Source organism: Alligator mississippiensis, chromosome 14, assembly GCF_030867095.1.
Source record: "Alligator mississippiensis isolate rAllMis1 chromosome 14, rAllMis1, whole genome shotgun sequence".
Classification (NCBI taxonomy): Eukaryota; Metazoa; Chordata; order Crocodylia; family Alligatoridae; genus Alligator; species Alligator mississippiensis.
In genome coordinates this window covers 26,347,824-26,373,771 of record NC_081837.1, presented here as the reverse complement: position 1 = coordinate 26,373,771, position 25,948 = coordinate 26,347,824, and the positions used below count along the sequence as shown (strand labels likewise).

At 45.8% G+C, this 25,948-nt stretch overlaps 1 protein-coding gene across 3 annotated transcripts in view; it reads left to right on the top strand.

Annotated features, from left to right (window-relative positions):
- The window catches only part of RFFL (ring finger and FYVE like domain containing E3 ubiquitin protein ligase), a 72,129-nt gene that overhangs the window by 29,380 nt on the left and 16,801 nt on the right, over window positions 1-25,948 (top strand). For 2 of the 3 annotated variants that reach the window (XM_059717398.1, XM_014595956.3), the window contains exon 2: window positions 18,424-18,614. In XM_059717398.1, coding sequence (XP_059573381.1) covers window positions 18,429-18,614 — 186 coding nt within the window. In that variant the 5' untranslated portion in view covers window positions 18,424-18,428. Of the gene's footprint in view, window positions 1-7,329; window positions 7,529-18,423; window positions 18,615-25,948 lie in introns of those variants that run through there. The other variant, XM_059717397.1, reaches the window with a different exon arrangement.

The window sequence follows — 25,948 nt, the reverse complement described above, 5'->3', positions numbered from 1 at the left end:
ATTTTCTACATTTTTAGTGACCCTGTGGGCCAGATAGAATGGCCTGGTGGGCTGCATCTGGCCCACGGGCTGCATTTTGCCCACCCCTGCCTTAGGCAGTTGCCTAGCCATTGGACCATATGATGATCAAGGCTACAGTTCCCCAGCTTATCCATGAGGACATCATGGGGAAGTAGGTCAAAGGCCTTCTTGAAGTCCAGATATATGACGTCTACGTCATCTCCCTTGTCCAGAGCACGTGTTAGGAGATGAGGTTGGTCAGGCAAGATCTGCCAGTCACAAAGACATATTGGCTGGCATTCAGAAGTTTGCCTTCTGCTAGTCTGGCATTGATGGATCCCTTGACAATTTTCTCCAGGATTTTTCCAGGGACAGATGTCAGACTGATTGGTCTATAGTTCCCTGAGTCATCCCTCCTCCCTTGCTTGCAGATAAGGACCATGTCATCCAGGACCTTGCCCAAGCGCCACGATTTTTCAAATATCTCTGCCAAGGGGGGTGTAATGATGTCTGCCAGCTCTTTCAAAACTCTTGAGTGCAAGGTGACCAATTCATGGTCGCTGTCAGCAAGCTTCCCCTCAATCTGCAGATCGCTCACTGGGTCCCTTTGGCTAGGACCAGATCAAGCAATGCCTCTCCCCTAGTCGGCCCATAGACCTCCTGGGTTAGGTAGAGATCATTAATGCACGTGAGAAAGGTATGCGACCTGTCAGATTTGGCCATGCGCTCATCCCAAGAGATGTCAAGGAAGTTGAAGTCCCCCATGACGATCATGCATCGGGAGCATGTAGCTTTGACCAGTTCCCTATTGACTTCCCGATCTAGGTCTTCCTCTTGGTGGGGAGGTCTATGGTAGACTCCTACAAGTGAGTCACCCTCCCCATGTTCTCATAACTTGACCCAGAGGGTCTCAAGATGCCCTTCCTGGTTTGGAAATTCAGTTTGCAGGGTGGTGAGCTGATCCTTGACGTAGAGAGAACCCCCCATCCTCCTTCCCCACTCGGTCTCTCCTATACAAGTTGTAACCCTCTACTGCCACCAACCAATCATAGGTGGAGTCCCACCAGGCCTCCGTAATTCCTACAAGGTCATAGTCATTATCACATAGGAGAAGGGCGAGTTCCTCATGCTTATTTCCAAAGCTCCTGGTGCTTGTGTACAGGCAGTTAAGTCTGCCATGAGAAGCCCAATGCTTCCCTGAGGGGTTAAGTGGGACCTTTCCTTAAGCTGTCACCAGAGCGGGTTCCCTAGGGTTGACCAAGTTATTGGTTGTGCGGCTGACGTGACCTGGGCGAGACCTGTTAGTAGACTGCCTGTCCCCCAGCGGTCTCAGTTTAAAGCCCTGTCAAGAAGGTCAGCCATTCAGAAGGTTTATTCTGTGGGAACTAAGTATGTGGAAGAAAAACTAAAAACTGAGAATGGAATGCAAGTGAGAAAAAAGCAGTTATGAAAAAACTTAACTTCCCCTCTCCCCTTCAAGAAAAGAGAAAACAATCAGTTGGAGGTATTTTTTTATTTTGATAGTAGAAGTAAGATTTCATAGAATCATAGAAAATTAGTGTAGGAAGGGACCTTAGGAGGTCATCTAGTCCAACCTCCTGCTCAAAGCAGGACCATCCCCAACTGGATCATCCCATCCCTAGATCATCCCAGACAAGGCTTTGTCTAGCTGGGTCTTAAAAACCTCCAAGGATGGAGATTTCACCACCTTTCTGGGTAACCTGTTCCAGTGCTTTACTACCCTCATGAGAAAGTTACTCCTGATCTCTAACTTAAACTTCCTTTGCTGTAACTTGAGATTATTGCTCCTTGTTCTGTCATCTGCAACCACTGAGAACAGTCTAGCTAAATCCTGTGCAATCACTCTTCTGGTAGTTGAAGGCTGTTATTAAATCCCCTCCTCAGTCCTTTTCTTCAGACTAAATAAGCCTAGTTCCCTCAGCCTCTTCTCAGAAGTCAGGTGCCTCAGCCCCTTAACTAGCGGTGCGCCAATACGTTGGCCCAATATCGGATTGGCACAGTATAAAGAAAATTGACTACATCAGAAATTGGCCCGATGTAGCCAATAATTTGGCCAATAAATGCTTGTGTGTGCATGCACGCAGCTGCAGCACAACACACAGGCAGTGAGGAGCAGAGCCTGGCAGCGTACAGCTGTTAAGTCTGTTATGGTGAAAGGGAAGGGGCATGGAGGGGCAGATCAATGCCCCCTGCGGTGAGGGAGTGGCACAGGGGCTGGGGTAGGTACTGCCTGGGTGGGGCGGGATGGAGCCATGGCTTGTCTGGGGGGTAGGGGGGGCGCCTGCTGCCACTGCGTGCCACTCATCTGGTGGCCCATCTGGAGCTTCTGCTGCTGCTCCTGCCACTTGTCCAGGAGGGCACGGGGGGAGGGTGTGTGTGCCCACAGATCTGCGTGGGGCAGGTTGGGTGGGCTGCTGGGGCTGGGAGCCACACTTTGCTGTGCTCAGGGCAGGTGGTGGTGGTGCTGGGAGCAGGCTACAGGGGGGCTATGGCAAAATTTGAGGTGGCTGCAGCCTCCCCCTGTAACCCCCATCCCAGTGCTGCCATGGCCCACCCTAAAGCTCAGTGGTGTAGCCTGCCCAGCCCGCCCAGCACAGATCCAGGTGCACATACTGGCTGTCCCCCTGTGCCCTCCCACATGAGCGGCGGGATCAGCAGCGGGAGCCGCCCTCACTTCCCTGTGCCCCCCTGGATGAGTTGCAGCTCCATCCCACATCCGCCCTGCCCTGACTGGGCAGCACCTACCCCAGCCTCACTCCCTCCCTCAGTGCAGGGGTGTTGAATGCCCCCCCACGCCCCTTCCCTCCCCCTTCTCTTTTCACCACAACAGACTTACCGGCTGCACACAACTGTATTGGAAATTGGATCAGTATCGGCTGATATGCCTCCTTAAAAATCGGCTTTCCAAATTGCTTTAAAATTGTAAATATATCAATAAAACATTGTGTTCAACAGATACCTATATATATATAATGGTGCTTCATTTTAATCATGGAAAAACACAGATTTTGGGGGTTTTAATCAGAGAATTTGGGTTTCTTCTTCTTTTATGTTTTTATCAGAGGGTTTGGGATTTTTAAACAGAAAACCAGGATCTCTGACTGCAATGTGTAAATATTGATGCATACGTTTTTCTCACACATGTATGCTCATTTCGCTGGTTACAGTTCTAATGGAGCATTAGTGGCAGTCTCTTAGAAAAATAAACATTTCCTTTAGGGGTAACCCATTCTTTGTCTGATGTAAATGGATACAACATTTATTAAAATGAGTAAAGCCTGTTGTCCCTTTAAAGAACTGATTTGATAAAGACATATGCATACATTTCCACATGTTAATTGTTCCAGTTTAAGACTATTTCACTATTTATTTATCTGTCTATTTTTAAATGCATCACAAGAGCAATCTCAGTTTTGAAACTAAGTACAGCTACTCCTTGATTAATGTCGTAGTAATGTCCTTGAAAAATGTGACATTAAGTGATACAATGCTAAGCTAATCCAGTTATGTCACAGTAGTTGCCTACTAGCAGGTGGCGGCCAATGTTATAACTGAACATTACTCGATTTTAAACAAGTATGTTGTCCAATAGATCAGGGACGTGATAATGTTAAGTGATAATGTTAACAGCGTTAACTGGGACAATGTTAAGTGAGGAATACCTGTAGATGGTAATGATGAGGGTGTGACATTGTTAGTTGGCAGTGTTATAGTTCTGGAGAAAGGCTTATTTAGAGTAATAATTGAACAGTGTAATAATGATTAGGAAGTAAATATTAATATCCATTAAATATGAAGTGCTCTTGGGATAGTGTGTAAAGTGGAAAATGATCAACTAGACTTTGAACTGTAATTGTTCCATCAACCGTGCTGTGTAAATCTTACTCTTCTGCAGTAATATTTGCCAAAGGTATTGTCAGTTAACTCCCAGTCACTTAGTTTGAGAGCTGCTGATTTCCTTGTATGTGTTTATTGGAAAGTAGGGCTGTGCGAAGCTTCGGGTGCTGATTCGATTTGGAGGAGATTCGGCCCAATTCGGTGGCCAAATCTCGAAATCCAAATTGAATCGAGACCAATTTAAAGGTGTGAAACAATTCAAAGCTCTCCGAATCTTCAGAAAAGATTTGGAGAGCTTTGATGATTCAGGCAGTCCCCAGTGGCTGCAGCAGGGAGCTGCAGCTGACTCCAAGCTGGTAAGTGTTGGGGGCAAGGGGAGGAGATCATGGGGGGACCCCTGCCAGCCCCCTGCCCACTCTCCAGCCCCCCATGGCTGACCCCACCCACCCCAGCTCCCTGTACTTTAAAGAAAAGCCCCAGTGCTCACCGGGTGCTGCCGGGTGGTGATCCCTGCTGCCCCACACTGCATGGGGGCCTCTGCCATGAGCCCCCTGACCCCCCCCCCTCCTTGCTCCCCCAGGCCCCCCACAGGTGGCCCACCCAGGACAGCTCCAGCCCTTTAAGAAAAAAAAAGCCAAGAAAAGCCCCAGGACTCACCGCTCCTGCAGTGGCCTTGGGGCTTTGGGGGCTTGTGCAGAGCCCTCACATGGCACAGAGCAGCAGGAGGCAGTGGAGATTGCTCCCCGCTGGCAGGAGCTGAGAGTTTTCTTGGTTTTTTTTTTTTTTCTTAAAGGACCAGAGCTGGCCTGGGCGGGGCACCCGTGGAGGGGTTGAGGGGCTTGTGCAGAGCCCCCCATGCAGCGTGTGGCAGTGGGGGGCAGCAGGGATTGCCCCCCACCCAGCAGCACCCAGTGAGTCAGGGATTTTTTTTAACAAGTGCGAGAAGCTGGGGCAGGCAGGGCAGCCACTGTTGGGCTGAGAGAGCGGGCGGGAGGTGGGCCTGGCCTGGGTGACTTGGAGATTCGGCCAGATGAAATCGGGACAGTGATTCGAATCACCAAATTGAGTCACTGTCCCCCAAATCAGCCAAATCCGAAACAAATACTAGCTGCTTCACACAGGCCTATTAGAAAGCATTCTCCTTTGGAGTGTTTGTATGTCTAACCTCCTTTGTCCTCTGTGAGTTTGACTTTTTACAATAATCTCATAGCACTTTATGGAGAGGGGTAAACTGCCATTTTTTTTACCTTTTGAGCAAGTCTTCAGTTTATTGCCCCAATCCTGCCCTGACTTTCTACAAGATTATAAATCAGTTTTGTCATCATTGTGGCATCCAGCAGCAGGTAGCACTACTACTAATTTGTGTTACCACTTTGCCTAAATTGAAAGCAATGTTTATTTAGTATGGGGTAGAAAAATAAAAAATGCAAACAAAAATATTGATTAGAATAAATACACAGCTGGACTAGGACACTTCAAAGAGACTGAAGCAATTTAATCATGGCCTTGTAAGTATGTGCATAGAAGACAACACTGGCCTCAGAAGTTTCAGTAGAACAGATGTTTCAGTGGTATCCTACCCCACTTTAACTCCTGTACAACCATGCTGCAAAAGCCCAGGTAGTAGTAGGTCTAATTATGCCAGCATAGAATAGTTTATGCTGGTATAATTTACTTTACTTGCTGAATTAGTATATGCTATACCAGCAAAAAACATGTTTAACGTTGGTGCAATGAGGGGAGTTTTGCTAGTAGACCTATGCTGGCAGAACTTCTTAGTGTAAAGCAGCCCATATAGAAGATCCCTTGCACCAAAGGGCTCTTTAATTGATTGAACAAAAGAGATAAGATCCAGAGGACAGAATTTAAGTCAGCAAAGTTCAAACTGGAAGCTAGATGGAAATCTTTGTGTGTAATTGACCACTGGACAGATTATCAAAGGATGTGGTAAACTTGGAGTCATATTGTTTGTCCTTCTGAAAATGGGTCCTCCTAATCCAAAGGCAGATTGGTTTGTTTTGATGCACAGGTCATTGAATAAAATTCCATGGCTTGTGCTATGCTGGAGGACACTCAGGTGTTCACATTTCTGGCCTTGAAATCTGTGACAAAACTAGATTCTGAGTTTAGTTACTGTGTGTGTTGGATAATCGATATGAAGCTTGCACCTTACAAAGTCCTTGGTCAATCACTGACACCAAGTTGATTTGTTTGTCAGTGGTAAAGCAAGAGCAGACATCCTTCAGTTCTGTTCCAACCTTTGTGCTTTCATATTAGTGTGGCTTTGAGAAACTAGCATTTTCATTGACAAGTTATATTACTTTATCATTTAATCCAGGTATCAGTACAAAAAGAATGACATTTGAATGTTGGAACATATTTGATTAGGTTTATTATTCCTTTCTGCTCTGTAAATAATCTTTATTTTACAGTTTGCATATTTAATCTTTTTCATATAGAAATTCTTTATATTTATTTGTCCAAGAGATTAATACGTTGGAATCTTACCATGAGTGGGCCTGAACTTTCGATCTTCTCCCCATGCTGGGATCTCACCAACCTCTGTCAACCTCTCTTGCCTGCCTACCACATCTTGCTGATTTGATTTTCTTTGGGAAGGTTTGGCAAAGGTCTGCCTGGCAGGGTCACAGTTCTTGTGCAGGGCTGGGCTCCACCTTCCCTACATCTTGCTCCTTTCCTCTCCAGGCCTGTGATGGAAAATCTCTTGGTCTAGAATGGGAATGCCTATCCAGGTACACTCTCTGGATTCTGTAGTCTGCTGTTCACAGGTTTGTATTTCTTCTGCTGAATGCCTTCCCACCTGAAACTTAGAAACTCGTTTAACTTATCCTTGAACCAACTTATTTCTTTTTCTCCTGGTCTTCCGTTTCACCTTACTTCAGGCTTTTCAAATGTAACTCCCTCGGAGATGCTGAGGTAAAGGCGGCAGAACTGTTTCTAATCACAAATCAGTCTCCTCTGTGCTGCTGTTTCCCAGCTGTAATTCATTTCACACTGATAAAGTAAATCACGGCTTATCCTTAATCACAAACACATCCACTGAAATTTCATGACATAATCCCTCTTTCTTCAGGTACTATATTATACATCAGAAAGGATGCATCAGTAAATCCTGCATTATTTCCCTGCTCTTCCTCTGGCTTACTGGGCAAATCTCTCCTTTGCCTCCTCTTGCCTTGGCTTGGTTCTAATCCCCACCATTCCTGTCACAGTCTGTCCTTCCCTTACTCAGCTGGTTTCTGCCATCTGTCCTGGGGAGTGTCTCCCTCCTTGCCTTGTCTGAAAGGTGGCTGAAGTGACCAACACAGCTCTGGTGTTTGCTTTACTTATCTATGGCAGCAGCAGTTTGGATCTACGTCTGGAGCTTGTCCAGGCCTTGGTGACTCTGGTTTGGCAGCCTGGGTCTTCTTCCTGCCTCCAGATGATACAGCTCCTGGCTTGCCTGGTTTCTCCACACTCTGGGGGATGCTGAACACCCAGCCCCCATCTGGCATCTCTTTTAAATGGCCCACTCTACCTTTTGGGCCAATCAGAGCAGGCTCCTTGGGGCACGTGGTTCTGTGTCCCTGGGCCTGCCCGCCTTCGGTTCCCCCCCGGGGCCCTCTTTCCCAGTGCACCAGGGGTGTGCTGCTCTCCCAGACCTGCCTTGGTAAGTCCTGCTCTGGCTTGACTGGCGTCTCATTTCCATAGCAGGGGCTTGACTCCAGTCCCTGCTGCACTTACCTCCTTGTGTGTGTCTCAGCGCAGCTGGTCTTTAGATCAGTTTTTCTTGGAATCTTAACAGAAGCTTCACAGTAGAGATTTACTGTTTCCTGTCTGGAAAAGTAAAGATGGTGGAAAATTTCAACATGCTGCTTTCCATAAGCAAGTTGATTTCACATTGACTGGCAAGATACTATATCAGCTATCTTTGCGAATTGGTTTCTTCTCTCTCGAACTTGCTGTGTAGAGCTGTTGTAATTGTGTCAGTCTGTAAATCAGAATTTAAGATTGTTTATGCTGCCGTGATTCTAAACATTAGTTTGGTAATGAATATTCTTTCTGTGCCTTGGCAGGCGAAAGCACTACAAAATAATTTCTTGGTTAACTACCTAGAGGTTATGTACTACTTACGCTCTATATGTTACATAGCTCCTGCTAAAACAGTTACTTTTTCTGGCTGAAATTAACTTCATCTAAGCATAAGTGTGTTTTGTGCATCATGAATGCTGAGCCTTGCAAACTAAAATATTTTAACTGAAGTCTGAGGGAGCATTAGATAAGAATATTCACACTTCAGAATCTTTGTGTTTGCTTGCTGGGTTTTCCATATAGCCCTCTGAAGGTTCAGGTGTTTTTTAAAAGATCTCATCTTTTTTCTTGGCATTTGACGACAAGTGTCCTGAAGAGGGCTCTTAGATACTGAATTTTTGCAGATATTTTCTTCTCTGGGTCTATTTGCAGGGGAAAAAAAGTCTTTCCTCCCTAACTTACCTTCTTTCAGAGCAGCCTGTTAGTTTCTTTCATGTTAAACTCCAGAATTCTTCTTGCTGATTATAAAACTCTTGGCTTACTATCATTAGTGTCAGTGAGCCCCTCACTTTGTACATCTGCTGAATATTCCATTACAGTCAGTCAGCATTGGTTTTCAAATTTTGTAATTCTCTTTCAGGTTGAAAATAATCTAGTATTATGTACTCAAATAGAATGAGCTACTATTGATACTTTCAAAATAAAAGCCTATTTGCTTATTTCCAAGTTTTGATTTCATCTTATTTTATAACACAGAGCTTTTTCTTTAACTTTTAAAACTAAAGGCTATTTTTTTCAATAAATTTGGAGAATGGACTAAAAGCAGGGAAACCACAATTCAGGTTCTCTTGGAGTTTATAAATTCATTTCTAGGTATTGACGTTTCTGAGATGATCAGGATCATATAAAATTCAGAGAGCTGTAATGCAAAACTATCTCTGAACTCCTGTTATTGAATGTCTGAATTTTATGCTGTTGGACAACGTATGAACTGCAGATTTGTTTCTTTTTCTAGGTACTCGTAACACAATTTATATTTTTTCCAAAGGCTGAATATGAAGTGCTAATAAAGTATAAATCAAAATGCTTCAGGGGTATCGGTTATAGCTGTGTTGGACTAAGGGCATAGGCAGACACAAGGTTCTTTGGGTAAATGTGGTATCTTTTATTAGACCAACTAAATAGTTGGAAAAACTGTTCTTTGCAAGCTTTTAGGCAAAAACACCCTTCTTCAGGTATAGGGAGAGCCTGCTAGTGCTTGTATTCTCTCCTGGGTGAAATAGAAGCTTAAGCCAATATGCAAAATGCAAGTTGTGAAAATGCAAATGTGTAGTAGGGAAGATCAGAGGGGATGAGAGTTAATAGGTGCAAGAAGGGAAGGTGGGGTTGAGGGGAAGAAGAGGGGAATGTTGACCTGGTGATTGAATGTAGTTGGTAAAATGTAGAGAGGTTACTTGGGGTTATCCAATGGCAGACAGTTTATAATGTGCAATAAATGCAATGTCTGTATTTAGTCCATAAAACTACAGGGTATAAAAAATTATGATGTGAAGCTTGTAGGCTTGTCGACGAAAGGTGTTTTGTAGGCTCATCTACAAAAGGAGCCCCACCCCCTGCTTCCTGGCGAAGTCCCAGCAGCTGCACGTGGTGATAGGGAGCGGGGAAGTCTGCTGGCTCCATCACGCGGGGCTTCTCCAACTGTGGGATGTGAGTGCTGGGAGCTGCACATGTGCCACAGGAAGCCCTGCCTGACAGAGGTGGGCTGGTCTGGTTCCACTCCTTGCTGCCACATGCAGCTCCCGGGAGCCATGCACTGCCATAGCAGCAGTGTGCACAGGGCAACAAATACCCCAAAGGCCTGCTGCCTGCTGCTGCTGCCAGTGGTGGGAGCTGTACATCATTGGGTGGGATGTGGGGGGATCCCCACACCCCCTCACACCCCACAAACTCACACCCTGCCTACCCAAGTTCCATGCTCCCACTGCCCCCCTGGGTGTGGGCTCTGTGCTTCTACCACCCCAGCCCCATGCCCTGCTCTCCTGCCCAGCTGTAGACCACCCCCCCACCCCCTCCAGCCCCTGCCACTTCCCTACCTGCTGCCCGGAGCAAGCACTACAGCAAGGACAGGAGGAGGAGCCACTGGAAACTAGGGAAGCTGAGCAGGTCCCCCAATGGTTTCAGCAGCGGCAGCAGCAGACCTGCCCAGAAGCTGTGTGTGCTGGCTGGGCTGGGCCTTTCTGTGCACGAGGATTGGAGCAAGGTGTGTGGGCTTGGTAGGGTACAGTTAATTGGTGGGTGCCCATGGACCAGATGAAATTGCCTGGTGGGCCGGATTCGGCCCGTGGGCCTGCCTCTGCAATAGATGCTTTGATTACAACATTAGGCTAATACAAATGATTAATCTAAATTAATTTTGTATTATGGTACTATACCAGAGTCTCTCACTAGTATTTGTTGAAAACTACATGTCTTTTATATTGGAATGAGTAGCATGGATATAAAATACAGGGCAATGGACTAACTCACTATAGCTGTTCCACTATTGCACTGGGACTTGGACCTCACAGCATGTCACTAACAAGTTTTCTTGCTTTGTATTGATTATTTAATTTGTGTATACTTCTAAATAGAGTCCCGTCCTTAAGGTTAAAAACTTCTAATGCTGTTTTACACACTTGTGATGTTAACCAACCCACATTCTTTAGTGGCCTACATGACCATATTATATTTGTAATATGATGCTTATCCTGAAACAATTTTTGTGTGATGAATCTCCATTTCTTGCCCCTCAGTGTGTTGGTTCATCTAAAAATATCTGGGTAAATTACTTATTCCCTAGCATATTTCAGAGTAGTTCCAAATGGCACTGTATGAGAAGTAAAGTCTCTGCACCTACAAATATTAATTCTTTCCATCAATATTAGAAAGAGCAAGTTTTCTGAACTAAGTGAGGTACACAGACATAAATAAGCACGATAGACTCATTCATGTAACCCAAATTTTTTTAAATGGCATGTATCATGTTTTCCTTATAAGGTCAGAAGGCCAATAGCTGTACTAGTTATGCAATTTACTTCATTGCACACTTTTTGAACTACCTCAATGTCATCAAGACACTCGCTTTTCATTTAAATTATAAAATTTGCTGAACCTGCAGGGTAGTTTGAAAGTTCATCTGTAAGCTCACCATTGTTAATGCTGAAAGGCTTGTGTCAGCAGCAATGACAGTGGTAACTTTGATAAGGCAAATTCAGCCAGGGACTGAAAGGATTAAACACTCCACTAGATCTACAGATTACTGGAACTGCATCAAGCTGCAAAAGCTTCACTATTTAAAAACATCAGTCCCAAAGGATTGATAGAGTAAAACATTCAGTGACTCAGTAAGCACATTATAGCAAATGCTCCTGAGAACTCTTGATCAATAGCTAAAACAAAGCTTAAATCCATGTCTTAAAATAATTTAACAAGAAATGTTCAATTCCAGAAGCTCAGAAAGTTGACTTGATACACTGAGCTGCTACATACTGAAAATGACAGATTAGACTTCTCTGATTTCTCAGAAGTATAAAAATAGTCCAGAAACTACAACATGAATACGAGGAAGCAGCTTGTGTTGTGTTTGCTGGTAAATAATGACATGTATCACATGCTCTAAAACTGAAGTCCAGATGAATGCTTTTGACTTGTATGCTTAACATATAATAAACCTCATTCTGCTGTGTTACTTTTGTATGGGATTTTGTTCAGAATGTGCCTTATTTATGCAAATATAAGATGAAGTATTTTCCCCAGTTGGCATGGGAAAAAAGTCCTTCATCTTATATTCCCATACCAGCAACCTTCCTCCCACCTCCTGCAATTAAATACACTGCGTATCATTAAACTGCTGCTAGAAACAGCATGTGCTCAGTCATGGAAACCAACTATGAAGTTAATTGAATGTAGACCACAATAAGCATGCCCATAAAATACTTGGCCCACATTGGGAAAAACGTTGATTTTTTTTTTTCTTTTTTGGAAAAATATCTATCGATGGATTGATTCATAGATTGTTAGGGGCTGGAAGGGACCTTGTAGAACATGAGGTCCAGTCCCCCTGTACTAGGCAGGAAAAGATGACTGGAGTCAAGTGACCCCAGTGAGGTGACTATCCAGTCTGATTGAAGATTTGCAAGGTAGGTGACTGCACCACAACTGGAGGAAGTTTATTCCACAGTCTGGACACCCTAACTGTGAAGGAATTTTTCCTAGACTTGAGCCTGAAGCGGCCTTTCAGGAGTTTGTATCCATTGCTCCTGGTCTTTCCCAGGGGTGCCCTGGTGAACAGCTGTTCACTGAGTTCTTGATGTACTGCCCCAATGTAGCAGTAAGCTGCTACCAAGTCCCCTCTCTGCCTTCTCTTCTGTAGGCTGAAGAGGCCCAAGTCCCTCAGCCTCTTCTCGTATGGCTTGTCTTGCAAGTCCCTGATCATGTGGGTGGCTCTTCTCTGGGCTATCTCAAGTTTTTCCACATCCTTGTTGAAGTGTGGCGCCCAGAACTAGATGTACCACTCCAAGCACGGACCTCTGAGGGACACCACTGGCCACTTTTTGCCAGGATGACACACATCCGTTCATGAGAACTCTCTGGGTCCTACCGTGCAGCCAGTTTTCCACCCACTAACCGTTGAGCAGGTAAGCCCACAATCTCCCAGTTTATCCACAAGGATATTGCGGGATACTAGATCAAACACCTTTTGGAAGTCTAGGTATATAATGTTGACCTTCTCTCCCATGTCCAGGTGGTGAGAGATTTGTTCGTAGAAGGAGATGAAATTGGTAAGACATGACCTGCCCGTGACGAAGCCGTGCTGGCTGTCATTCAGAATCTTACCCTCAATGAGTGTATCGCGCATAGATTCTTTAATGAGTTTTTCCAGGATTTTCCCTGGGATGGAGGTTAGGCTGACTGGCCTATAGTTGCCCAGGTCCTCCCTCTTCCCCTTCTTGAAGATAGGCACAATGTTCCAATCTTCAGGGATCTCCCCTGTGTGCCACGATTTCTGAAAGAGTTGTGCCAGGGGTTCTGCAGTGACCTCAGCCAGCTCCATCAGCACTCTTGGGTGAAGTCCATCTGGTCCTGCTGACTTATAAATGTCTAGCTTTTCTAGTTGTTTTTGCACCAGCTCAGCATCCACAGTGGGAAGGCTATCATTCCCATCATGCCCTCTGTGATCCTTATCTTGCTTGTCTTTCCCCTTGGCTCGGTGAAATACTGAAACAAAGTGGGTATTCAGGAGTTCATTTTTTTTCCTGAGTGTCCATTACCAGCTATCCTGAGGTGTTAACCAGGGGTGCACCATGCTTCCATTTGTTTTCCTTTTGCTCCTTACATACCTAAAGAAGGATTTCTTATTGTCCTTGACTCCCTTGGCTAACTTAAATTCAGTTGCCGCCTTAGCTTTCCTAATCATTTCCCTACAAGTGTGGACCACTGTTGTATAGTCCTCCTTGAGGGCTGTCCCTAGCTTCCACTGTGTGTACGCCTATTTTTTTCTTTTTCAAGAGGACTGCGATGTCTCTATTGAGCCAGGAGGGCTTGTCCTTCTGCCACCTTTCCTCTTCATGGGAATGGTTTTCTTTTGTACTTTGAGAATCATGTCCCTGAGGAACGACCACTCTTTTTGCACCCCATTCACCTTCCGTCCCTGGTCCTGCATCGCCTCCACTACTAGGGCTCTGAGCCTGTTGAAGTCAGCATTTTTGAAGCCCAGGACTTCAGTCCTGCCAGTTGATTTGTCAGCCTTGCGGCAGACAGTGAACCTGATGAGCTCATGGTTGCTGTCACCCAGGCTACCCTTTGTGTTCAAGCCACAAATCAGATCATCTCCTTTGGCCAACACCAAGTCTAGGAGAGCAGTACCTCTGGTTGGCTCTTGCACTTCCTGAGTCATAAAGATCGCCTTGATTACAGTTGAGAAGCTACATGACTGATCCGACCAAACCGAGTGTTCCTCCCAGTCTATGTCTGGGTAATTGAAGTTGCCCATGACAATCAAGTCTCTTGCACGTGCAGCCTCTGTCAGTTCTTGAGAGAACTCCAGATCCAGCTCCTCCCCTTGGTTCAGTGGCCTGTAGTAAATGCCCACACTTAGGTCTCTCTGGCCTCGCCTCGCCCCCCCCCGAAGCTTGACCCAGAGGGTTTCAAGCTGCTTGTCTTTGGAGCCAATGTCAGCCTCCAGTGAGGTGTACTGCTCCCTCACATAGAGAGCTACCCCTCTGCCTTTTCTCCCTGCTCAGTCCCTTCTGTGCAGGGTGTAGCCCTCTATGGCTACATTCAATCATGCGAGGAGTCCCACCAGGTCTCCATGATCCCTACCAGGTCATTTTGCCCCACTAGAGAGCAGGAGGGCTGGATCCTCCTGCTTGTTCCCCATGCTCCTGGCATTTGTGTACAGGCAGCTGGGGCCCCCAACTGACACCCTCGATTTCCTGAGATGCTGTGGGAGAACTGTTCCCTTAGCATTTTCAAAAACAGTTATCATAGTGTCCTCCACATGGGAGCTTTCTAGTGTCCCAATCCCCAGGCATACTCCACTTGGAGTTTCCCCATCCCCCAGCAAAGGGGATCAATCGACCTACTCCAGACAGTCCCTAACATGCATACACCACTACACCATCAACTCCCCATTACAATAACTGCATTCATTGCTATCACCTTTACCTGTTACAATCATGCCAAACTGCCTCTGATCCTTTTGCCCCCTGCCTACCCCCGCCCCAACCCCTCTGTTCCCTTTTGTAGTACCTCTGTATCTCATTCAGTCCCATTTTGACACAGTCTTTTGATTGAAAGATTTGTGTACCTGTATATAAGTAGGTTCCTGGTCTTCAACAGGGCATTCCTGAAGCAGGAGGCTAACTAGTTCAAGTGTGTTATCAGGGTCCCCTGCCGCTTGATCCAGTGCCTGAACAGCGCTGCCTCTCTGGGCAATGTCTTGACCCCTTTCACCATCATGAGGAGTAAGATTACTCTCCTCTACACCTCTTGGTGTATGGGCAGTACCAAAGGAGGTGGTCAATTTGTTTCTGCCTTCCAACAGGTTTGGCCAGGGCAGTTCAGCAGACTTTTCTGCCCTTCTCTGTTTCTCAGTACCCAGATGGAGAGTACCTGGTAGGCTACTTGTCTGTTCAAGTCCCTGTGTTCCTTCTGCAGGTCCTTGTAGAAGACTTGTTTCCACACAGTCTTGCTGCTATGCTGGGGAGCACATCTGTGTTCGACATTCTGTCCCTTGCTCTTAGCACCTGTTGTATCTTATGGTGGCTATTTCTGGGTTGTTGGGCCTTCTTTGTAGCTCATACCTACTTGTAGAAACCCTTCTTGATACCTTGGAGTAAGAAGATGGAGGTGGTGACAGAGCAGATGGAGTGGAACCCCCTGAGCCCAAGGAAATGGGACAGGGTGACTAGAACAAATAGCACTGAGAGAGGTCCCTGGTGTCACTCTTTCCCCCCCACCTCCAAGAGAAAGAAGCCTAAAGTCCAGAACAACCCTGGTAGGCTGGGGCTGAACCTAAGCCTGAGCAAAGAATCAAAAAGAGCAGAGAGTGAAAAAGGCAAGGTGGTAGCCGCTCCCCTCACCTCTCACAGCATTTGTAATGGGGACACAAATAGCCTGGGAATGTGAGAACTTTAGCAAAGAAAGAAAAACGGGGCACTATTCAGCAATGTTTCAACCACCTACAAAGAGACATCATTTGTGTCCAAGAAGGCAGTCTCCCCAGCCTCAAAACTTACACTTTGGGCAGTGAGAGAACTGACATTTTGTTGCGTGATGGGCCATTGAAAGTGTTGTACAGCTGTGCACTGACAGAAATGCGTGGCTTCAGAGCACTTACGAAGTGCCCATTCATGTGACAAATGAACCCTCATTACAATTTGCCTTAGCCCGCACTCCCAGCACTGCTGCCACCCACCCCAAGCACAGCCCCAGCCCAATCCCCCACTAGGAAGAGCCTGGCACCACCCTGGCCCCAGCCTGCAGTGGCAACCTGCCCTTGCCCTGTGCACAGATCTGAGGCACACACCCCCATGCCCTCCCAGGGTGTGTATAGCGGTGGGAGCTGCCTCCCCCCCCCACCCTCTGAATGAGCCACTCACGATTCTGTCCCGGCTGTGCACCCCCTGCCCCGCCCCGCCTCAATAATAATCATTATAACTTTGTTATACATAAACCAGTTTATGCAAACACTTCATTAAGAGCTGCAATATTGTTTCCTATTATGTACTAATCCAGCAGCATACCAGGACCAAACTGTTGTGGCATAACTATGATATATATATTTAATGCATATATTAATAATGCATTTGATGTTAATTAGTGTAGCCTGCCTTATATCACATAATTGGTAACATTAAAAACAAGAAAGAAATATAAAGGAGTACATGAGCTGAAACTTGGAGACAGAAGGGGTACACTTGTTAAAAAAGGTTCAAAACCCTTGAACTATGCGATAAGGTGATGTTTCAAGGTGACGGTGATGAGCGCACGGGCATGTGGGAATGCAGGTGCCTGGTGCGGACTTTGTAACAGGACTAAGAATGATGTAACTGTAAAAACTGTGTTTTGGACTGTCAAATGAACCATAGCTGTCACAAGACAGGTTGTTAGAGGTACAGTTAGATATATCTCTATAGACAGATATATCAATAAACATTTTTGCAAAACAAAAAAAAAGCGTAGTTTGTATTCAGTCTTTGGCTCAGATCAAGTGAGACTGGAGGCATCTGAACCCCAAAGCCTCCAGGCCTGGCAGGATGCCTGCCTAGATTTGGAGAGTTTCCAAAGCTCCAGATCAATGGGTCTGAGAGGGAGGATACTTGCCCTATGGTAGAGCCACACAGACTTGGTGATTGAGCTCTGCTCTGTTAAATTTTGGAATTTGACTGTTGGACTTTGCCCAACTGAATTTGTAACTGATTTGGCCCTTGAAATGAAAAAAAAAAAAAAAGTTTGTACTATGTATAGATAGGTTCAGAAGTGTGTTTATGTAGTACCTGTACTAAAACTTGCAGCAGTTTGCAACAAGTTAAAATGCATGTATAGGTACCTGTAGTAATTTGCATATGCAAATGTAAAAGGGAATGTTTATTTCAAAGTCCAGTTTTTTGGCCCCTTGCATTTTAAATTAAGAGGGGAAGTGGGGAACAGATAGTTGCTTCAGGTCTGGGTTAGGGCTAGAGTCAGACCTGCAGTTATCTCCTGCCCCACTCTGCTTGCCCTCTGCAGCTTCTTCCTTCCCCTCTGTCCCCGCACCTTACCCTCTTACTGTCATGTGCAGTTCACTTCCACATTGTGCTTGGGAGGAACAGAGCTGGAGCAATGTCTGACAGTAATGGGTGGGGGTGGGGGCAGGAAAGCTTCAGGGCAGGGGGAGGGCAGAGAGCATTTTCCATATATAGAATCAAATAATTGGGGAGTCATCTTACATTCAGGGTCATCTTATATTTGAGTAAATACAGGAGCAAACATTTTTCATTGTATACCCAGGATTTTAGGAATAGGTGAATATTCAACTAGCAGAACTTCAGGGAAAGAGATAGGAGGAGGCATTTATGAATTTTTAGCATCTGGCTTCTCTATAGTTAACTTAATTCTAAATGTAAGTTAGCAGAGGCTAACCTGATTCACTGTAAGGAAGTTTCATGTGCTGGCAAGGCAATTTGGGCACCTAGACACGTGCAGAGAGGCTGCTCTGATATTTGTAATTTGTAATTGACCTGCTCCAGCTGATTCCAGCACCTCGTGTATTAGCATGTGGGTGTACTTGTTCGATGAGCTTTAGTTAAAGCACCCCTGCCGCCATTTTTCAGCATGGGGATGCTAATACACGAGATGCTCTGGGTGCTTTAATTAAAGCAGTGACTACTCCTCCCCCCCCCCCAAGTACCTGTATAAATGCCTGTTATGGTCACTGACCTTGTACCATTTGGTTGTCCACTTGTCTGACTGAAAGCCTAACTTTAGAAGCACCTCCATTGTCATTTTCCACAACCTTTTTATGTGATAGCTGAAGTAGCTCTATACACAGAACCTAAATGCAGCTAAAGGGGATCCAGCTAGGGTCTTGCAATTAGTTCTACATAAGCAATGCATGTGTGAGAACATGGGTCTCTTCTCTCTCCATGAGGCTTAAATTCCAGTGCCTCTCAATTTTCCTTTCTTCACAATAACAGTGAGGCTTAGAGGCCCTGCAGAATATCCATAGAGGACAGAGTGTAATTTCAACTTAATCTTCCCTCTATCCTAATGAGCAGCTTGGAAGAATGCTGGTAACATTCATTCTCTTTAAGGGTAAAAAGCTTGTTATATTTTGCACTTATGTACGTTTTTGCATGAATTTAACAATTTTCTGGGGAAAAGATTGTCTCCCTGCTATTCAGTAAGTTAACAAAAGAATTATAAATATTTTGTGCCTGGCCCTCACTTTGGTAGTAGGTAGGTGGCCTCCTGTGTGGTAATTTGTGTTTTTTTTCCTCCTCTTTCTATTAGTTACTATGTGGGCGTCCTGTTGTAACTGGTTTTGTTTGGATGGACAACCTGAAGAGATGCAGCAGCAGCCACAACGGGGTCCCAGATCCCAGGCATATTCCAACCCAGGTTACAGCTCCTACCCTTCTCCTACTGGTTCTGAACAGAGCTGCAAAGGATGTGGGGCACACTTTGAAAATTCATCTAGGAAGGTAAGTAGTGAACTCTAGGGCTGTGCGAAACAGCACCACTCTGCTTTGACTTCTGTTTCGACATTTCATGGAACAGTGTTTCATTTTGAGTTCCATTTCATTTCATTGAAGCTTTCGCTGTTTCAATGCTGTTTTGATGCTTCCCCCGTAGGCCATAATGGGGAATCATGAAAATGCCTAAAACGTTGTAATTTCTTGCCTGATTCAGATGAATCTTCTGAGGTGGCAGCAGCAGCCTCCTGTGATCTGGCAGGCAGATTTGGGGCCCATGCCCCTGGGAGGAGTCCGGCACAGGCCCTGCAGCCCGCTTGGGGGTGTGGGCCCCCGGATGTGCGTGCCGGGTGACAGCATGCTGTCACTGCTGGCTAGGGCCAGCGGCAGCACAAATCTTCTTGGTGGTTGGCACAGGCTGTGCCCAGCGCCGGTCCCGGCCGGCAGCAGCATCCTCCTGTCATCTGGCAGGCAGATCGGGGGCCCGGCTGCTGTGTGAGGGGCTCTGTCATGACCCCCATCCCCTGCCTGCTCTCCCAGCCCCAGCTCCCGGCTCTTTAAAAAAAATAAAAATAAAAGCCTCTGCTCACCAGCTCCTACCAGGCAGGGGGCGATCCCTGCTGCCCTGTGCTGCGTGGGGGGCTCTGCCACAAGTCCCCAGAAGCCTCGAGGCCACTGCAGCAGCTGGTGAGTCTGGGGCTTTTTTTTTTTTTTAAAGAGCTGGGAGCTGGGGCGGGCAGGGCAGCCATGGGAGGCTGGGAGAGTGGGCAGGGGTTGGGGGGCACTCAGGGGGTTAGGGGAGCAGGCAGGGGATGGGGCCTGGCAAGGGTCCCCCCATGATCTCCTCATGCATCCTCCAGCCCCTCCTTGTCCGCCCCCTACTCACCAGCATGGAGTCCGGGTCTAGCTCCCTGCAGCAGTGAGTGGGTTTGCCCGAACCTCCGAAGCTCTCAGAATCTTTTCTGAATTGATTCAGAGAGCTTCGAATTGATTTGGACCTTTTAATTGGTCTCCCAATTTGATTCATTTTTGGAGATTTGGCCTCTGAATCGACCCAAATCTCCTCCGAATCAAATCAGCACCTGAAGCTTTGCACAGCCCTAGTAGAAAGATATACCTCTGTTCCTGAGGGGGCAAGTGCAGCCCCTGCTGCCACGGCAGCTCCTATAGGGACTTATACTCAGGGACTGGAGCTGCTTTCCCCTTTGGTCCTGGGAGAATAAGAGAAGCAAGGGGAGGATCTAGGTCAAAAAGCTTGGCCCCATGTCCCCCACCCTCCTGAAGCAGAGTGTGCTGTCTGGAGCATGGGAGCTGTCAGTGGCAGGGGCTGCCCACTCTGCCACAAGGGGCTGGGTGTGGTGAGGAGTGAGCACTTACTTTGTTACACGGGTCAGGTGCTGCAGTACTCTTAAAAAGATCTCTTGGTTGAAAATCACTGGTTTACAGGAAGCCAATATCAAGAGCTTGCAAAACATGCAACAAAGGAGGCACTTGATTCAAGGACAAAATATAACAATTAGGATTAGTAAGTAATAAATAGTAAGTAATAAATAAGTAAATTAAAATTTACTTTCCTTAAATATTAGCTTTTCTATCACAATCAGCTGGCACAGTTGAAAATAATTAGCAGCTTAAAGACTGTCTTCCAAATACACTTAGGTGTTTTATATACTTTGACAAGGGAATGGCAAGCTCCTTTATAGTGTGATAATGAGTAGCAGCTTGAAAATGTATTGTCTACTCTTTGTTGTTGACACCACCTAAGACGATTGTGAGAGAAGGATTTTCTAGATTGCCTACTTTGTATATTTGACAGCACTTCATGAAACCTCTGTTCTCTTTGTAAGCCTTTCACACAGCAACAGGCTAGAGAAAAACACTTCAGAAATAAAAATCGCATGGCAAAATCACAACAGTTGGGCAGGTGTCATACTTGAAATCACTTTATTATTTTTAAATTGACTAGATTTGGAGTTGTGTGTGTCCCTTTTGAAAAGAACAGATGTGGCAGTAAATGAAATCCACTATGCTTACAATGAAAAGGAAAAGACTTTTTAAACAGTACATATCAGCTAAAAAGCCACAACAATTTGAGAGGACTGATATGCCAGTTTAGAGTAGCAAAAGCAGAACCTTCATTTTTTTCTTCTTTGCCTATCTGTTAGCCTCTTCTGTGTACTCGATTCTTGTGCATTTTAGCTGGCACAGCTATTACTGTCACAAGATTCATAATTAATCAGTAGCCTTTGGCTGGGAAATTATTTAAACTGGGAGCTTCCCAGAATACTTCCTGAAGAGTGTTCAGAAGCTGGTTAGAGTCCAAACTCTGTGGCTCAGCAAGTGGCCAAACTGTAGCAGATTACTAGAGTTAAGGTAATGAATAAAGAATAGAAGCATTTGAGCTGGATAAAAGAACCTTTTAAAAAGCTCTATTTTAAGGTATCCCAGCATGACCCTGTTTTTTAAAAGGAGCTACAAAATCTACAACATACTTCAAATAGTTATGGAGTTAAATCTGCACCTTATTTCTTTTTAGGCATCTTGTATTTTAAATTGGGAAACTGAGAAAAATGTCTTTTCATATTTAGTTTCCTCTTGGATTCTTGCTTGTGTGTTGAAGATGACACTTCATAAAGCTGCTTTATTTCTCTTTCCATAGAAACAACAAACATATGTATGTATTTTTGTAGGGAGAATAGTCCTTTGCTTTAAAGCCTATGTTGAGGATTAAAATTTTGGAGAGTTTTTTTTTTACCCCTCCATTCCTCCCTGCTAATTCAGGGGTATATATTGACTCAGTGCTCTGTTCTGAAAGTAGGTAGCTTGTGTATGTAATACCGAATTAAAACAAACTACTGCGCAAGGCATCATCAAAACATTGTCCTGATTTAAAGAGCATTCCTCTACAAAGACAAAGGAAAAGGAATTATTCAGTCAAGCTTTTACTTTTCTGTGCAGTAGGAAATAGCAGATGTAGATTTGTTTTGCCATTTGTATGAATGCTTTTGAGGCAGCTGCAAGTTCAGGTGTAGTACGTTATCTGTAAGGAAAAATGTATTTTATAGAAATGTGGGGGGAGGGGGAGGAAACCCTGTAAAACTGTGACTTACAAAAACCATGCATTTAAATAACAGTATTCTCAAAGTGGCGGCATGCTGCTTGAGTCATTGATAGCATTCTATAGAGCTGAAAATGATTTGATGGAAAGTAAAATGTATTTGAATCAAACCTCTCAGGTAACTTGGTCAATAGAATAGGACTTCAGACTACCAGCCTACTCCCTTTTTTGTTTAGGATTTGCATTTCTAAATAACACCAGCAAACCTGTGTAGCGATTTGAAGGTTTTATACCTTACTTGCATAATATCAGTGGCATACGGGTAAAATACCTAATAAATGATACAGCTTGAATTGTTTTCATTGGTGGCAGCCTAAAAGATGTCTGTAATCTGATTCTGGTGCAACAGGATCAGAGAAAACTCTGCATTGTATCCCATGATGGGAGAAGCAGCTTGCTTGAATCATGGTATCCAATTAATATTTAAATCAAACTACTTTTTATATAAAACATAATGGTCATAAAATGAAGTCCATTTAGATTGTGAGAGTAGAAGACAACTGAATTCTGACTGCTTAAACAATATTTTTCAAAGTATTTCTCCCCTTACAAATATAGTATACTCTTAATATAATTAGCAGTCACTTGTTTTAAAAGGATTTGTACAGGCGAAGGTGAAGGGGATTGTAATGAGGGAAGTACTTAACTGTTTTGTTATATCTAATAAGATACTTTTGCAAAACTGCTGAAGTATCTTTAAAGGAGTAAAAATTGTTCTTTCAATCCTGCTTTTCTCCAGTTCTCCAGCTAGCTTCTAACCCTGATTTCCTGTCATAGCCTTATTTCATAAAATGATCTTTAATTCAAGACAAGTTTTACTCATTATTCTTTCTGCCATTAACAAGCTATGCCAGGCATTTTTGGGGGAAACTGTCATGCTGTTCTTTCCTCCCACACCCCCTGACAAAGGTTTCTTAAGTGTCTTAGAAATTGGCTGACATTTTCAGGATGATGCTTTTCTCTGCAGACTTACTGAAAAAAAATCCTGGCAAACTTGAGTATAGAGCAGAAAATAGTTGCTGTAGTTAAAGCTTTACTTCTGACATTTTTTCACTTTTATCTTGCACAAAATGCTGAGCCAAGTAAGTTGAAGAGAAATTCTAGAGTCTGGCACCCTTGCTGTTAGAGCAAACCTGAGCTTTCACACTGTGCCATTTGCTGTCAAAGATTACACCCTGGACATCCTTTTGATTTAAAGTATTATACTGTTGTTTGTCCAGGTTCCAGTTTATAACCATAGATCTTCATATTAGTGTCACATATCGTGGTTCCAGGGGTGGTTGTGACACCATGTCCCATGCCTTGCTGATGGCATCCTTGCAGATGTTCTGCTAGTCACTGATACAGTCCCTCTCTATGCCTCTCTCATCCCCACTCCAGGCCTTGGATCCCTTGGTCTCTCCTTTGGCTCCTCTCTGGGCCCTCAGACCCCTTGGTTTTACCCAGCTGCTCCCTGGGCTACTAGGCCCCTCGGTTTTTCTCCTGGCCTCTCTCCAGGGTTTCAGCTCCTCTGTACTTTTCTGGCCTGTCTCCAGACCCTCAGCCCCATCTAACCCTGTGTTCTATTCCTGGCTCCTCACTGGGTCGCTGGACTCTTCCTGGTCCTGGTCTTTCATGGGCCCTCACTGAGCCTCTGTCTATTCCTGGTCCTTTGCTAGGCCGCTGGACCCATGTGGTCCTGGTTTTCCTTGGCCCCTCACTGGGCCATTGGACCCATGTGGTCCCAGTGTTCCCTGCCAAGTGCTTTTCTGTTGAGGTGTGCTCCCCTAGTCTTCCCCCTCCATGGGGCACCCACAAGGCAGTGGGAGCTGAGGCTTTCCAGTGCCCATCCTTGCCTTTCCCTGGAGGGCCCATGCATGGCATTTCATGAAGGTTGCCCTGCCATAGGCAGCCCCACCACACCAACCAACTCCAGTAGGGTAAAGTTTTAGGTTTTATCCAGGACTGGTTTTCAGACATACCTGATCTCACATGTCCTAAGCCCTTCCTGGGCTGCTAACTGCTGGACCCCCTGGTCCTGGCTCTGTCTCCTACCCTGAGTCCTCCATCTCTGGCCCTGGCTCACTCTTGGACCTACCAGCCACTGTCATCCTGGGCTGCATGTCCCTTGAGCCCTTCCTGTCAGCTGTGCCCTGCCCCCTGGGACCTTTGGTCTTTCCTAGGCCCTGGCCCCACCTCAAGGCCTGCCCAGCTCTGGCCATCTCTGCTGTAGTCTGTTTACCCTTCAGCCCCTCCTGGGCTGCGGCCCCCGCACAGGCCAGTTGAGATTATCCGGGTCAGTCCTCCAGCTGTCAGCTCCCTCGTCTCTGGGTCCACCTTTTCAGACCCCTCCATGGATCGCTCTCTCTGTGGGCTTGGAGCCCTCCATAGGTCTTTCTACACAGCCCCTTCCTTCTCTGGGCACAACCTGGCCCCTCAATAGGCCACAGACTCTCAGCCCCTCTCCCAGGACTTGCCTGATCTCTCACTAGGCCCCTCTCTCTTCAGGCTCATGTGGCCTCTCAACAGGGCCCAGGCACTCAGCCCTTCTCTCAGGGCTCTCCTTGTCCCTGAACAGGCCCATACACTCTCAGCCCCCTTTTCAGGGCTCTGGACCCCACAATGGGTCCCCAGGAACCTCTTCCGTCCGCTTGGTTCCTACCCAAACCTCTGGATGTCTTTCTCCTTGCTAGCATTCAGGAGCGACAGCCTTCCTGCTGAGTGGTGTTCCCCAGATGTTACTGCCAACCCTGCTCGCAGCGTCTGGGCTTTTACTTAGTCTATGCCCAGCCCTCCTCCAACCAGGAGACTCCTTTGATCAGGCCTAACCTCATCTGCCGGCCCCTGGGTCAGCTGACTCTGCAGTTAGCCCTGACCCCACCTGCCCATGGCTCAGCAGACCGCCTGACCTGTTAAAGTGGCAGGCACATCAAGTGCCCTGCCACAACTGGGTATAATGGGCCTCATTTTAAACATGGTTTTCCTGTGTTCCAAATAGCAACATATACAGTAACCGTTTTCAAAGCAATTTTTTTGGTGCTCATATTTTCACTAATCACTGCCATTTCTGTCTAAATATGTGTTACTGATCAACAAATACATTAGAAGCTTTGGACTTCTTTTATAGAAAGTTGGTACGTCTAATGCTTAATCTTTTACTGTTTGTATCTAAATACTTATTGCTCAAATACAGGGTAGGAAAACTGTTTCTTTAAGAGAGTGGTGAATGAAATACCAGGGATATATTTATTCATAAAGACCTCTTCCTCTGCATCATTTGATAACTAAGATTCCTTGAAATGTTGCTCCTGATTCTTTGGCTTAGATAAAGTGTACGATGCATCTCTTGTCCTATGCCCACCATTATAGTATCTGAACACCTCTGCATTTTTGAGAGCCAGACACAGTGATGCCATAGCCCAGTGATTCTCAACCAGGGTGTCACCAGATAGTTCAAAGGGTGTTGGGAAGTATAAGGAGATAAGTCAGGTGTTAGGAGATAAACTAAGCAGATTAAGTACAAAGTCAGGCTTTTCCCTGTCTAGACAATCTGCAGTACCAGGCCCTTCTGCAGGAAGCAAAAGCAGGCACTCTAATCTATAAATTAGTTTTTAAAAATAGGATGCTATTCAGTTCACAAAAGTTATGGAGGGGTTCCTTGAGTCCAAAAAGGTTGAGAACCACTGGTAGAGGAGCTTTGTCTGTGGAATATGTTCCTTGAAACCTATTTTGGCAGCTCCTCAAGGCATGGTAAAAGGCTCATATTTTCCTATATAATATTCTAATATAATAAAGGGCTTAGTTTGGGGGTGGGCAAAATATGGCCCGTGGGCCAGATCTGGGCTGCCAAGCACTTCCCTCCAGCCTGCGGAGCCCTCAAAGCCTAGTAATGGCGGCTGCCTGTCTAAAAGCCTTCAGTGGCAGCCGGCGACACCAGCCTCCGGCTGCAGCACCTCAGGCTGTTTACTGGGTTCTGGTTGCAAGGCAACCATCCCAGACCTCAGCCTGACCCAGCTGGCCTCGCCCCGCCCCTGGCTCAGGCCACGTTTGCAGCTTGAGAGGGGCAGGGGGCTGAGCCTGATCCTGTGGCGCTGGTGAGGGGAAGGAGTGCCTGGGCCGGCTTCTGCCTCCGGCACGGGACTGGAAAGGACCTTGTCCTGCAGGTAAGCCCAGGAGAGCGGCTGCTGGGCAGGCTTTCCCCGTGTCATGCCGTGCTGCTCGGGGCATGCCAGGTCGGACTGGACCG